We start from the raw sequence: 14,441 nt of genomic DNA, 5'->3' as shown, positions 1-14,441 counted from the left end.
TGCATTTCTCTGTCCATTTCATTTCTTCAAAGCCTAAATGAAACTGCCTGAAAAGGGGCTTATGTGCGCCTGCTCACGTGGCGACATGGATGCCAGGAAATTGATGCTGGGACCTCATTGTAACGGGACAGGCATGTAGCCAGCATTATCTGTGCTACTTATTGCCGACTGTTTGGAGGAGCAGAAAATTGAGCATCTCTGACACCTCTTAAAGGGGAGGTGCACTGTGGCTGCAGACAAAGGTGTATAATGATGCAACAGCTCCGAGGCTGCGTTGAAGGCCTTTGTCCAGGCTGTCTCCTCACCAATTTCTGGGCTGTTTTGGGAAATTGGCAGATTAGTTTGTAAAGCATTCAATGCACTTATAATGTATTACGTATATTAGAAGCATTCTGTGTGCTTTAAAACTAGCGAAGAGGAGGCAGCAAACTGGGGAAGCTGAAGTCCAGAGAGCAGGCTAGGGTTTTTTTTCAGAAAAGAAAAAGAGTAGCAAGAAGAAGCAGAGAGACTTGAGTCGAGAAGCAATCTAGGAGCGGACATTAAATTACAAATGACAGAACCATAGGGTAAAATATCTTGGAAGTACAGATGATCAAGAAAATGCATGAACTTGTCGTGCATTTATGAGCAATCAGGAACGTGTAAACTACAGGATAGTCTGAACAGTCTATTGAAACACTCAATTTTGTTTTACACAGAATTCTTAAAAAAAATAATTTTATTTAAATTGTCGTCTGTCAAAAAAGTACTTAACCCTGGCATGATATTTTGTCTCCTATATCTGATACTTGCATTGTTTCCCTAAATTAATATATTATGCAGGGGTGGAGACACTATAGCATTCTACAAGCTTCCACTGGCACAAATTCAACCATATTTGGGTTTCTGCCACTGAAAGTCCCTGCAAGTTATGTAGCCAGTAGATTTCCCTCTAGTGGTAGTACATAGAATTACATAGACCTGGAATTTGCGGTGGGTAAAAGCAGCGACCGAACTGCGTTTGCTTTTATTATCTCTTTGAAACTGACCGCAACTTCAGGATTTAGCACATGCGTATTGTAAGGTGGAAATCCTGAAGTTGAAATTTGTCATTCACTGCTCCGACACTGGCTGTGTTGTGCCCCCAAACCCCTCCCCCCGCCCGCTCCATAGCTGACAATCAGTGAAACTGACAAAAACGTTGGCTTTTCCTCAGTAATATCACTTAAATACCCCATTAAAAGTTAGACCCTTTTGGATGAGCTGTAACTGAGGTTTTAACAGCATTTTGACTGCCAAAAACAAATGTTATGGCTGCGAAAAACTAATTTAGTTTTGTGGAGTGTCAAATTTATCCATTTTTAATAAAAAAATATATATTTTTAAGAAACTTAAAAAAAATATATATATATTTGAAGTTTGTTCATCTTTATTTCAGGTTTATCTTTTTCCCCATGTGAGAGCCCCTCAGTCTTTGTTTCGCTCGCTAACATTTTTAAAAAGTTAGAATAAAAGGAGCTTATTCACTTCCTGTTTCCCGGTCTATGAGAATTCTGCATTTTGATTGGCTGCTTAGTCAGCTTGTTGATGTCACAGCAGCTCGCGTTAGGGAATCCCCATTAACTTGCACTGATCGCAACTGAACGTCAGAAAAGCCGAACTTCTCACCAGAGATCGCAAGATCTTTGTGGGCAGCTTTCTTTAGGGCTGCTGACTGCAAATAACGGGATGGAATATACAGCACAGAAACAGGCCATTTGGCCGAACCAGTCCATGCCAGCATTTATGCTCCACTCGAGCCTCCTGTCTTTCCTCATCTAACTCTATTAGCATAACTCTCTATTCCCTTCTCCCTCATGCTTATCTAGCTTTCCCTTAAATGCATCTATACTATTGGCCTCAACTACTCCTTGTGGTACAGGGTTTAACATTCTCACCACTTTCTAGGTTTCTTCTGAATTCCCTATTTGGTTTGTTGGTCACTAAATTTATTGATGGCCCCTAATTTTACTCTTCCCCACAAGTGGAAACAGTCTTTGTGTCTACCCTCTCAAAGCCTTTCATAAGTTTAATTATCATTTTAGGTAGTCCCTCGGAATCGAGGAAGACTTGCTTCCATTTTTAACATGAGTTCTTAAGTGGCTGTACAGTCCAATACGAGAGCCACAGTCTCTGTCACAGGCGGGACAGATAGTTGTTGAGGGAAGGGGTGGGTGGGACTGGTTTGCCGCGTGCTCTTTCCGCTGCCTGCGCTTGATTTCTGCATGCTCTCGACGACTAGACTCGAGGAGCTCAGTGCCCTCCCAGATGCACTTCCTCCACTTAGGGCGGTCTTTGGCCAGGGTCTCCCAGGGACTTAAAGACCTCCTATGAGTTCACCCCCCCCCCCCCCCCCCCAGCTTTCTCTTTTCAAGAGAAAAGAGACCCAGCTTGTTCATCCGTTACTGATGGGTACAGCCTCGCAATTTACAATCCTTGTAAATCTTTTTTGCACCCTCACCATGCCTCTATCTTTTTTATAATATGGCGACTAGAACTATACACAGTACTCCAAGTGTGGTCTAACCAAGATTTGATACAAGTTTAGTGTAACTTCACTATTTTTCAATTCGATCTCTCTGGAAATAAACCCTAGTGCCTGGTTTTGCTTTTGTTGTGGCCCCATTGACCTGCATCAGAACTTTCAGTGATTTATGTATTTGTGCTCCCAGATCCCTTTGCTCCTCTATCCCATTTAGATTCTTATTTTACAAGTAATATGTCCCCTCATTTTTTTACCAAAATGTAATACCTTACACTTTATGTCAAAATTTATTGGCCAAATTATATGCCTATTCTGCAAGTTTATTAATGTCTTGTAAGTTGTTACAGTCCTCTTCAATTTGGTCATCCACAATTTTAGAAGTTGTGTTTTTGATTCCAAAGTCTAAATCATTAATATAAATTGTGAACCACAGTGGTCTCAGCATTGATCCTTGTCACTTCTCACCTTCCACTCTGAATAGTTACTCTTTACCCCTAGTCTCTGCTTTTTGTCTTGCATCCAGCTAGCTATCCATTCTGCTACTTGTCCCCTGACTCCACATGTAAAGGGACACAACAGCATTTCAATTTAATTCATGAGCAATCCAGTGAATTTACAGCAATAATTTCTGCAGCTTCAGAATTCTGAACAAGTCTTTGATCTACGGAATTTTGTACCTTTCACAAAATATATACATGTTCACGTTAGAAAGGCAATGCTAACATTTTATTTGTGGTGGGAGAAACAACAAAATAGATTTGCAGTATCATAATATATCTCGCAAGTCTCGTGAATTATTCTGCAGGCCGCAGTGCCTGGTGTTGCCAGCAAACTTCCTAATTTTACTGCTCCATTGCCTTGTTTGGAACTGTGCATTCAAGAAGTTTGGCTGGCACATATGGGCTGGGACATTTCTGGATGACTTCTAACATAGTTGGGGAGTATTGTCAAACAATTGCATTCAAATTACACATTTTTAGTAGACAATATAAGCTAGAATTAAGTAGAAATTGCAGCACAGAAACAGGACATTTGGCCCAACCAGACTGTATTTGTGCTTATCCTCCACTTAAGCAGTGGTCCGAATCCCATGTGCCTGCTCAAATTCCATATCCCTTTATTTCCCTTTCCTTCAACCACCTATTCTTAACTGTTGATATGGTCTCTGTTTAGTCACTAACTTTGTCTCACAACTCTCTGTTTTAAAAAAAAAAAAAAAGTTTCCTCTGCTCTCTGTCCTAAATCTTACATTTAACCTTGACAGCTGTAGCTCAGTGGGTAGCACACTCACCTCTGAGTCAAAAGGTTGTGGGTTCCAGGGACTTGAGTGCAAAAAAATCTAGGCTGACACTCCAGTGTGGTACTGAGGGAATGATGCACTGTTGGAGGTGCCGTCTTTTGGATGAGATGTTAAACCGAGACCCCATCTGCTCTCAGGTAGACGTAAAAGATCCCATGGCACTATTTCGAAGAAGAGCAGTGGAGTTATCCCCGGCGACCTGGCCAATATTTATCCCTCAATCAACATAACAAAAACAGATTATCTGGTCATTATCACATTGCTGTTTGTGGGAGCTTGCTGTTTGCAAATTGGCTGCTGCATCTCTCACATTACAACAGTGACTACTCTCCAAAAGTACTTCATTGGCTGTCAGGTGCTTTGAGATGTCTGGTGAAAGGCGCATTATAAATCCAAGTCTTTCTTTCTTTTATATCTATGTCACTGTATTCTAGGCCCCTCAATCACCGGGATCAGCCTGTTTCTATCTCCTCTTGTCACATTCCTTCATAATTTTAAGTCACCCCAGAATCTCCTTCATCCTAATGAAAACAGTCTCCAATTTTTTAGGTTTTTATTTGTATATCCTCATACCAGGCAGGTGAAATCTATTGTCAGTATTTTGAGGAAAAAACTCAAGTTCACCTTAACAATCGTTGATGCTTTTTGTTTCTGTACAGTTCCAGTGCACTTTTTCAGCATGTCACTGCATTATTGGAATGCAGTGTTGCAGCTATTGTTACATTGTTGGTGAATGATCCAGTAGGAGAGCTGAAAATCCGGTCTTGCCGTGTGCAGATGCTTTCAGATTGGTATACAATGCTTTATAATCCCAGTCCAGATTATATCAACACATTGCATTGTACACAGGAAGCTGTATTCCCTTTGTAAGTATATGATTTTCAATAAAGTACAACATTCACTTAATGGTTACATTCATTTATTCACTGCATGAGTTTGACATAAAATGTTTTCTAGACAGGTGAGAACTACATACAGTTCTGGTGCACATCCAAACATATTAAAAACTATTAAAGTATCTGCTATTTTTCCACTTCCATTAACTAGCCAGTTCAAGCAAATGCACCTTCAGCCTTTTGAGCATGTGTTATTACTCGAAGACCTGGTGGTTAGACTGGTAGTGAGGGAATACAGATCTTAAATTGGGAGCCAACATTCTGAAAAATTAGAATTTCAATTTCACTCACTGCTCAACTCTAATGGTTATTCTGATGGTCAGTCTTGTCTGTTTGTTTTCAGATACACTATCGTCTTCATATATTATGCCTTTTGTCTGGTTTTTATGATGCTGCTTCGTCCACTCCTGGTTAAAAAGATTGCCTGTGGTCTTGGAAAATCTGACCGATTTAAAAGTATTTATGCAGCCCTATACTTTTTCCCTATCCTTACAGTGCTTCAGGCAGTTGGTGGAGGCCTGCTTTGTAAGTACATTTTCATGTTTAGATGCTACCTTTAGTACTGGCTACATTTCAAAACTCCTCTGACTGAAAGTTTGGGCACAACTTACTTGACTTCAATTACAAATAGTAATTTCATTTATATTCGTTTGTTGCCCATTATTTTGAGGTTTTTGGTATTTAATGACCATCATTGACAGATGTCTCGGAGCGGGTGCAGGACATTCTAAAAAGGGAGGGAGAACAGCCAGTTGTCGTGGTGCATGTTGGTACCAATGACATAGGTAAAAAAAGGGATGAGTTCCTACGAAATGAATTTAAGGAGCTGGGAGCTAAATTAAAAAGTAGGACCTCAAAAGTAGTAATCTCGGTATTGCTACCAGTGCCACGTGCTAGTCAGAGTAGGAATCGCAGGATAGCTCAGATGAATACGTGGCTTGAGCAATGGTGCAGCAGGGAGGGATTCAAATTCCTGGGGCATTGGAACCGGTTCTGGGGGAGGTGGGACCAGTACAATCCGGACGGTCTGCACCTGGGCAGAATCGGAACCAATGTCCTCGGGGGAGTGTTTGCTAGTGCTGTTGGGGAGGAGTTAAACTAATATGGCAGGGGGATGGGAACCAATGCAGGGAGATAGAGGGAAACAAAAAGGAGGCAAAAACAAAAGACAGAAAGGAGATGAGGAAAAGTGGAGGGCAGAGAAACCCAAGGCAAAGAACAAAAAGGGCCATTGTACAGCAAAATTCTAAAAGGACAGAGGGTGTTAAAAAAAACAAGCCTAAAGGCTTTGTGTCTTAATGCAAGGAGTATCCGCAATAAGGTGGATGAATTAACTGTGCAAATAGATGTTAACAAATATGATGTGATTGGGATTACGGAGACGTGGCTCCAGGATGAGCAGGGCTGGGAACTCAACATCCAGGGGTATTCAACATTCAGGAAGGATAGAATAAAAGGAAAAGGAGGTGGGGTAGCATTGCTGGTTAAGGAGGAGATTAAGGCAATAGTTAGGAAGGACATTAGCTTGGATGATGTGGAATCTATATGGGTAGAGCTGCAGAACACCAAAGGGCAAAAAACGTTAGTGGGAGTTGTGTACAGACCTCCAAACAGTAGTAGTGATGTTGGGGAGGGCATCAAACAGGAAATTAGGGGTGCGTGCAATAAAGGTGCAGCAGTTATAATGGGTGACTTTAATATGCACATAGATTGGACTAACTAAACTGGAAGCAATACGGTGGAGGAGGATTTTCTGGAGTGCATTAGGGATGGTTTTTTAGACCAATATGTCGAGGAACCAACTAGGGGGGAGGCCATCTTAGACTGGGTGTTATGGAATGAGAGAGGATTAATTAGCAATCTCGTTGTGCGAGGCCCCTTGGGGAAGAGTGACCATAATATGGTGGAATTCTGCATTGGGATGGAGAATGAAACAGTTAATTCAGAGACCATGGTCCAGAACTTAAAGAAGGCTAACTTTGAAGGTATGAGGCGTGAATTGGCTGGGATGGATTGGCGAATGATACTTAAGGGGTTGACTGTGGATGGGCAATGGCAGACATTTAGAGACCGCATGGATGAACTACAACAATTGTACATTCCTGTCTGGCATAGAAATAAAAAAGGGAAGGTGGCTCAACCGTGGCTATCTAGGGAAATCAGGGATAGTATTAAAGCCAAGGAAGTGGCATACAAATTGGCCAGAAATAGCAGCGAACCTGGGGACTGGGAGAAATTTAGAACTCAGCAGAGGAGGACAAAGGGTTTGATTAGGGCAGGGAAAATGGAGTATGAGAAGAAGCTTGCAGGGAACATTAAGACGGATTGCAAAAGTTTCTATAGATATGTAAAGAGAAAAAGGTTAGTAAAGACAAACGTAGGTCCCCTGCAGTCAGAATCAGGGGAAGTCATAACTGGGAACAAAGAAATGGCGGACCAATTGAACAAGTACTTTGGTTCGGTATTCACGAAGGAGGACACGAACAACCTTCCGGTTATAAAAGGGGTCGGGGGGTCTAGTAAGGAGGAGGAACTGAGGGAAATCCTTATTAGCCGGGAAATTGTGTTGGGGAAATTGATGGGATTGAAGGCCGATAAATCCCCAGGGCCTGATGGACTGCATCCCAGAGTACTTAAGGAGGTGGCCTTGGAAATAGTGGATGCGCTGACAGTCATTTTCCAACATTCCATTGACTCTGGATCAGTTCCTATGGAGTGGAGGGTAGCCAATGTAACCCCACTTTTTTAAAAAAAAAAAGGAGGGAGAGAGAAAACAGGGAATTATAGACCGGTCAGCCTGACATCGGTAGTGGGTAAAATGATGGAATCAATTATTAAGGATGTCATAGCAGTGCATTTGGAAAGAGGTGACATGATAGGTCCAAGTCAGCATGGATTTGTGAAAGGGAAATCATGCTTGACAAATCTTCTGGAATTTTTTGAGGATGTTTCCAGTAGAGTGGATAAGGGAGAACCAGTTGATGTGGTATATTTGGACTTTCAGAAGGCGTTCGACAAGGTCCCACACAAGAGATTGATGTGCAAAGTTAGAGCACATGGGATTGGGGGTAGTGTACTGACATGGATTGAGAACTGGTTGTCAGACAGGAAGCAAAGAGTAGGAGTAAATGGGTACTTTTCAGAATGGCAGGCAGTGACTAGTGGGGTACCGCAAGGTTCTGTGCTGGGGCCCCAGCTGTTTACACTGTACATTAATGATTTAGATGAGGGGATTAAATGTAGTATCTCCAAATTTGCGGATGACACTAAGTTGGGTGGCAGTGTGAGCTGCGAGGAGGATGCTGTGAGGCTGCAGAGCGACTTGGATAGGTTAGGTGAGTGGGCAAATGCATGGCAGATGAAGTATAATGTGGATAAATGTGAGGTTATCCACTTTGGTGGTAAAAACAGAGAGACAGACTATTATCTGAATGGTGACAGATTAGGAAAAGGGGAGGTGCAAAGAGACCTGGGTGTCATAGTACATCAGTCATTGAAGGTTGGCATGCAGGTACAGCAGGCGGTTAAGAAATCAAATGGCACGTTGGCCTTCATAGCGAGGGGATTTGAGTACAGGGGCAGGGAGGTGTTGCTACAGTTGTACAGGGCCTTGGTGAGGCCACACCTGGAGTATTGTGTACAGTTTTGGTCTCCTAACCTGAGGAAGGACATTCTTGCTATTGAGGGAGTGCAGCGAAGGTTCACCAGACTGATTCCCGGGATGGCGGGACTGACCTATCAAGAAAGACTGGATCAACTGGGCTTGTATTCACTGGAGTTCAGAAGAATGAGAGGGGACCTCATAGAAACATTTAAAATTCTGACGGGGTTAGACAGGTTAGATGCAGGAAGAATGTTCCCAATGTTAGGGAAGTCCAGAACCAGAGGTCACAGTCTAAGGATAAGGGGTAAGCCATTTAGGACCGAGATGCGGAGGAACTTCTTCACCCAGAGAGTGGTGAACCTGTGGAATTCTCTACCACAGAAAGTTGTTGAGGCCAATTCACTAAATATATTCAAAAAGGAGTTAGATGAGGTCCTTACTACTAGGGGGATCAAGGGGTATGGCGAGAAAGCAGGAATGGGGTACTGAAGTTGAATGTTCAGCCATGAACTCATTGAATGGCGGTGCAGGCTAGAAGGGCCGAATGGCCTACTCCTGCACCTATTTTCTATGTTTCTATGAAGAAATCTTGTTTCCTGTATTAAATTTTACTTGCTGCTCCATTAATTATTCCATGTCACAAAAGACATCCTCTATGTCTATGATCATGATACACTACCTTTGACCTTTCCTCAGTCTTCAATACAGTTGACCATACCATGTTTCTCCCAGTGCCTTTCATCCGTTGTGCAGCACATGCAACTGCCCTTGCATAGTTTCATTCCTACCTGTCTAAATGCAACCAGCATATCTCTAGCAATGGCTTCTCTTCCTGTCCAAGGATCTATCCCTGGCTCCTTTCTTTTTAGCATCGTCCCTGTGACATCATCTACTAACATGGAGTCAGTGTCCACACGTATGCCGATGATGCCCACTCTAACTTTTCACCACTTTGTTTGACTCCCTTGTTAGTGCTGTCAAACTGCTTGTCCAACTAAAGTCCTCGCTTCCCTAAACTCAACATTGGGAAGATTGAAGCCATCATCTTTAACTCCCACAAGAAAATCTGTTCCCTTGTCACTGATTCAATTCTCACTCCTTGGCCACTGTCTGAGGCTGAATCAAACTGTTCACAATCCTGGCGCCCTGAGAATTTCCATCTCTGCAACATTGCCTGCTTCTACCCCTACAGTGTCTCTCTCTTGTAATTAATTGGGTTAGCTTTGTCTTTCTTTAAAAAGGAGTATTATTGACCACTCTCCAGTCCTTTGGTGCAAATCCACACTCAATAGAACTTCTAAGTGTAATTTTGAGGGCTTCTCTATTTCTTCCCCCATTTCCTGCCGGATATTTGATGTATCCCATCAAGAACTGGAACTTTGTCCTTTAGCTTAACTAACTTTTCCAATGCTTTCCTTTTACTATAATAGCTACTACCTTGCTTTTAACCAATTGAAGATTTACCTTCTCCCCAATATCCTCTCTCCTTTGTAAGCGCTGAAGCTTGTTATGTCCTTGTTAAATATCCCTGCCAATTTCCATATATCCTCTCATCTCCATGATCTCGCCTCACATTGATCAATTCTCTTTAACTATATATTTGTGGAACACTGCTTTTTAAAATATTTTTTGAGATTCTGTCGTATTACATCCTTGCTTTCCTTATTTTATCGTATTCTCTCTTTCATAATTATATACCCTCTTCAATTTTAGTTTGTTTTTGACCTTTTTATTTATCCATGACCTCCTGAAACTTGCTGTACTGTCTTTGTTAATGGTATATATTTATTCTGCACTGTTGCATCTCTGGTGTGAAGGTTAGACAGCAGTGATTCTGCCACCTTCATCCAGACTGCTCTTGACTACAGGGTAGCCTTCAGCTCCAAAAAGGACTGCTCTTCTTTTAAGGATCTTCCACAGCAGTGCTCCCAAACCAACTTCATTGAAAGGACTAGTTTGAGTTCTGTAACTTGCTCTAGCCATTTCTTCTCATAAGGCAGATTTAATGGTGAGGAGCAGTCTTTTAAGTGATGGTGCACGCTATATCCTGCCCCCAACTCCCTTGCTAGGAGCGCACCGGGAACATTCATCTTGCGTAAATGAGATGACCTTGTAATATGGTACGAGGTCAGCTTATTGTTGTGCAGGTATCGTTCTGCCTGGACTCCGTTATTGGCCCCGTATTGCAATATATGAGCGCCTAGAATTTCCACAGGGGTTTATTATGTCACCCACCCACTGTTCTTCATTACATAAACTGAATCACTTCTGCAGTCATCTTTCTGTATTAAAAAAAATAAAATCAGTTTTCCTTGACTCATAAATTCACCCCCATTTTGAAGCTATACTCAATTGGGATGGTTTATAGTCCAGCAAGTCCTGTGGTCAGTGTTAACACTTGACCAGTTAGAATTTATGTTTGAACACTAAAACGGCTTACTTTTCTTTACAAGACAATATGGCTGAGAATTTAAGGCTTTTTAGGGTCAGTTGAAATTTCATCCCACATTCAGGTTCCCAAGTTTGTTGCTTAATGGGTTCTGATATAACCATGTGTATGAATAAGGGGCCGGCCATTTAGGACTGAGATGAGGAGAAATTTCTTCACTCAGAGGGTGGTGAATCTTTTTAATTCTCTATCCCAGAGAGCTGTGGAAGCTCAGTCGTTGCGTATATTCAAGGAGAGATCGATAGATTTTTGGAGATTAAGGGATATGGGATAGTGCAGGAAAGTGGAGTTGAGGTAGATCAGCCATGATCTTTTTGAATGGAGGAGCAGCCTACTCCTCCTATTTCTTACGTATTTGGATATATGTGTCTGTTACATGATCTCTCTCTATCTGTGTATATATATATATATCAAATATTGTATAAATGTATACATTTTGCAAATAAGTCAACATACAGCCAAGATATTATTGTATGTTCTTATTAGCAAAATGCATTTTAATGTTAGTTAATAATCTGCTTTTCTGTACGTTATCCTAATTTTTGGTCTGTACATTTATTTTAGATTATGCTTTTCCATACATAATTCTAGTCTTGTCCTTGGTAACTTTGGCAGTATACATGTCTGCTTCAGAAATACAGGTAAGTTAGAATACTCTAAAAATCAAAACTAAGACTATTTGTAACTTTACCATAAATTGTACAGAGTTTTTTGGATTTAATGCTGTAGAAACTGTTTCTCAATACAATATGGTTTGGAGAACATTAGCATTTTAATTTAAAACATTTTGACGTTGGCACCTGGTACTGTGAGTTAAAGCTCATCTTTTGTGAAATCAAAGTATATGTTGTCAAAGGTTTTATTGTAAGAATGATTATATAAACAAATGTTTAATCTGATGATTGGAAGCTGTGTAACTACTCAGTTTTAAGGAATCATGGGAATGAGAAGTATGATGAGCTCTGCTAATAGTTAGGAAGAAGTGTTGGGATGTTGTTGAACTACTTACTGAAGTTCTATATGGGAGAGAAAGTATAATGACATTTTGGATTCAATCTTCAGTACAAGACTATTAAAATGCAGATCAAATGTAATGGGGTTGTGTTGTAACATCAGGTTATAATATAATTTCAAAAATGATGTGTTTTTCATTAACAGACTTACAAGGATCTGATCACCAAAAAGAAGAGATTGGTTGTCCTGTTTAGTCATTGGATGCTGCATGCCTATGGAATTATCTCAATTTCCAGACTAGATAAACTGGATCAAGATCTGCCTCTGCTGGCTTTAGTGCCCACTCCAGCACTTTTCTACCTGTTGACTGCTAAATACACAGAGCCTTCAAGGATACTGTCAGAAGGTGGCAATGGACATTAAAGAAATACAGATCAGAACAATGGATGTTTGAAACTATCCAGAGATTATTATAGAAGCCTGGGTAGAAATATCAATGTAATCACTGTAGAAACTGATGATGTGTTTTTCATTAACAGACTTACAAGGATCTGATCACCAAAGAGAAGAGACTGGTTGTCCTGTTTAGTCATTGGATGCTGCATGCCTAAGGAATTATCTCAATTTCCAGATTAGATAAACTGGATCAAGATCTGCCTCTGCTGGCTTTATTGCCCACTGCTAAATACACAGAGCCTTCAAGGATACTATTGCTTGTTCTGTTGGTGTATGTGCTTTATTTATATTCAAAGTATATGTATATAATGTTCTATTCATGTGCTTTAACAAAATAGCATTCAAATGCACAAAAGAAACTTTATTGAAACAAGTTGAATACATCCCACATCGATAACATGATGTGAATTTCAGCTTCTTTGTTACCCTGTGAAAAGAAAATATAAATGGTAAAGGTATATATACAAGCAGTATTGTAGCTTCGCTTTACAACTGCAGTTCTGCAGCTTTCCAAATTCAATTAATATTTTCTTCCCCCAAATTTACATGATGGGATGGCATTCTGGGTTTTTAACCATTGCCATTGCTTTTAAAGACTCCCTTGTTCTCAGGAAACCGGCATGTTATGTTGTGTTCATGCAATGTTACATACTCAATTCTCCCACAATGAACAATGGGAGTGGTCCTTCAGAAGGACAATACATTGAGCATGCTGATTGGTAGAAAGTTGAAGGGAACTGCCTAAATTGTTGAATGAATTTTTTCTCAGGAGCTGCCCTTCATTTTAGATAAGATGACTCAAGTTGCCACACTAATAATCAGTCCATATTATTTCACGGTTTGTGATGCTAAGTTAACCATTTTCTAAATGGAGCATATGCTGCTTTACCTGTATCCTGTGTTCGCTTTCTATTATTTAAGGTAAACCTTTGGAATTACATTTTTCTTAAGGCAGAAAGATCCTTGACTGCTTCTAAGTCACATTATAGAGCAATAAAATAGCAAAATAATGCTTCAGAATACAGCAGAAACAAAATCAGGCAAGTATGGTGATGAAATTCTTCAAACAAATAAACCTGAAAATGTTTTGAGAGCAGAGATTTATGATATAGTCAGTTAAAAATAGTTGTAAATATTTTCCAAAAGCTCGTAGTATTCTAGTTATAGTTACTGATGTAATTCAATTATGTTTTCTTACCGCATATTGTAAAGTCATTGAAGTGATTTGGTTTGCTTTATCATACACTTTTTCTTTGTTTCTTCTATAATTCAAAGACAAAATAAAACTTAAAACATGTTTAATCCGCCTAAGAAAGTAAGCTTAATCAAAACTCATCTGTTTGTGGCCTACCAGTAGAATGTGTGCTCCCCACAAAGGATAGCAGTCTACTTAAATGCTCCTTGAGCTGATCCCTAATGCTGCCAACCGTCTGCTCTCTGTGGTGGATTTTTTTGAGCAGTTCCTCCATGGCATGCTGGACACACTGGTCACACGCTTCATTCTCCTGCAAAAGTGGCAAGAAATAGCACCATTTGTGAATTGTATGACTTTGATGAACACGTTTACATAAAGTACACAAATACATATGGGTGAAAAAAAAAGCTTTGTCACTGGCTACCTTTTGAACACTAGCATCCAATGCCCAGCTTTTCAGAAGGTTGTCTAAAACCAAAAAAAATCATAGTGAGCTTTGCTAGAACACCAGTAGATAGCTTTAATTCAGGTACATTTGTTCCTTGTAACATTAAATTTAAACTGTTTTTACTTTTTGAAGTGCTAGAAATGCAATGATAACAAGCATATGACTGTTGCTTCAAATGTCAGTAATAGGTATGAGAGAGGAATCCAGCATCAGCAAAAACTGGAGCACTTAAATTTAATTTTGGGAACAAAACAAAATGTTTTAGGAAGTTCTGAAATCTATTCAAAATATATTTGACAACAAGAGAAGATTTAACTTACATGCTTGGAGTAGTATGTTTATATCTAAATCTGCATTTAAAATGTTTTGTTTCATTACAATGAAATTATTTCTATCCATGGTGCCTAAGCATTAATGAGCAGTGAAAGATTGCACTATTATTGCTAATTTGTGGGATGATTGATCTTTAAACATTGGAACCAAAACCATTACAGCATATTGTTTAAAAAAAAAACGTTTTTTCATGTATGCACCATAAATGATTTGGAGTTCCAGATCCTGTTCCTTCTTTTCTGCTTTTTGCTTTTCTGTTTCTTCATTTAGTGAGGCAATATTCTTAATCAGTTGGAAATTGCA

The 14,441-nt window shown here is 40.1% G+C and overlaps 2 protein-coding genes across 2 annotated transcripts in view; one reads left to right on the top strand and one right to left on the bottom strand.

The window, feature by feature from the left end:
- jkamp (jnk1/mapk8 associated membrane protein) overlaps nt 1-14,355 on the top strand; it is a 26,047-nt gene extending 11,692 nt beyond the window's left edge. Inside the window, exons 4-8 of the mRNA XM_070879133.1 lie at nt 4,463-4,669; nt 5,043-5,224; nt 11,317-11,393; nt 11,911-12,112; nt 12,246-14,355. Coding sequence (XP_070735234.1) covers nt 4,463-4,669; nt 5,043-5,224; nt 11,317-11,393; nt 11,911-12,112; nt 12,246-12,295 — 718 coding nt within the window. The 3' untranslated portion in view covers nt 12,296-14,355. The remainder of the gene's footprint in view (nt 1-4,462; nt 4,670-5,042; nt 5,225-11,316; nt 11,394-11,910; nt 12,113-12,245) is intronic.
- Nucleotides 12,509-14,441, bottom strand: part of ccdc175 (coiled-coil domain containing 175) — a 253,696-nt gene continuing 251,763 nt past the window's right edge. The window contains exons 17-21 of the mRNA XM_070879130.1: nt 14,339-14,441; nt 13,782-13,825; nt 13,514-13,667; nt 13,361-13,424; nt 12,509-12,589 (exon numbers count right to left, since the gene is read on the bottom strand). Coding sequence (XP_070735231.1) covers nt 13,375-13,424; nt 13,514-13,667; nt 13,782-13,825; nt 14,339-14,441 — 351 coding nt within the window. The 3' untranslated portion in view covers nt 12,509-12,589; nt 13,361-13,374. The remainder of the gene's footprint in view (nt 12,590-13,360; nt 13,425-13,513; nt 13,668-13,781; nt 13,826-14,338) is intronic.

This window comes from Pristiophorus japonicus, chromosome 4, assembly GCF_044704955.1.
Source record: "Pristiophorus japonicus isolate sPriJap1 chromosome 4, sPriJap1.hap1, whole genome shotgun sequence".
NCBI classification, from domain to species: Eukaryota; Metazoa; Chordata; class Chondrichthyes; family Pristiophoridae; genus Pristiophorus; species Pristiophorus japonicus.
Note: the sequence above shows the minus strand (reverse complement) of the source record. Positions and strands in the feature narration are given on the sequence as shown.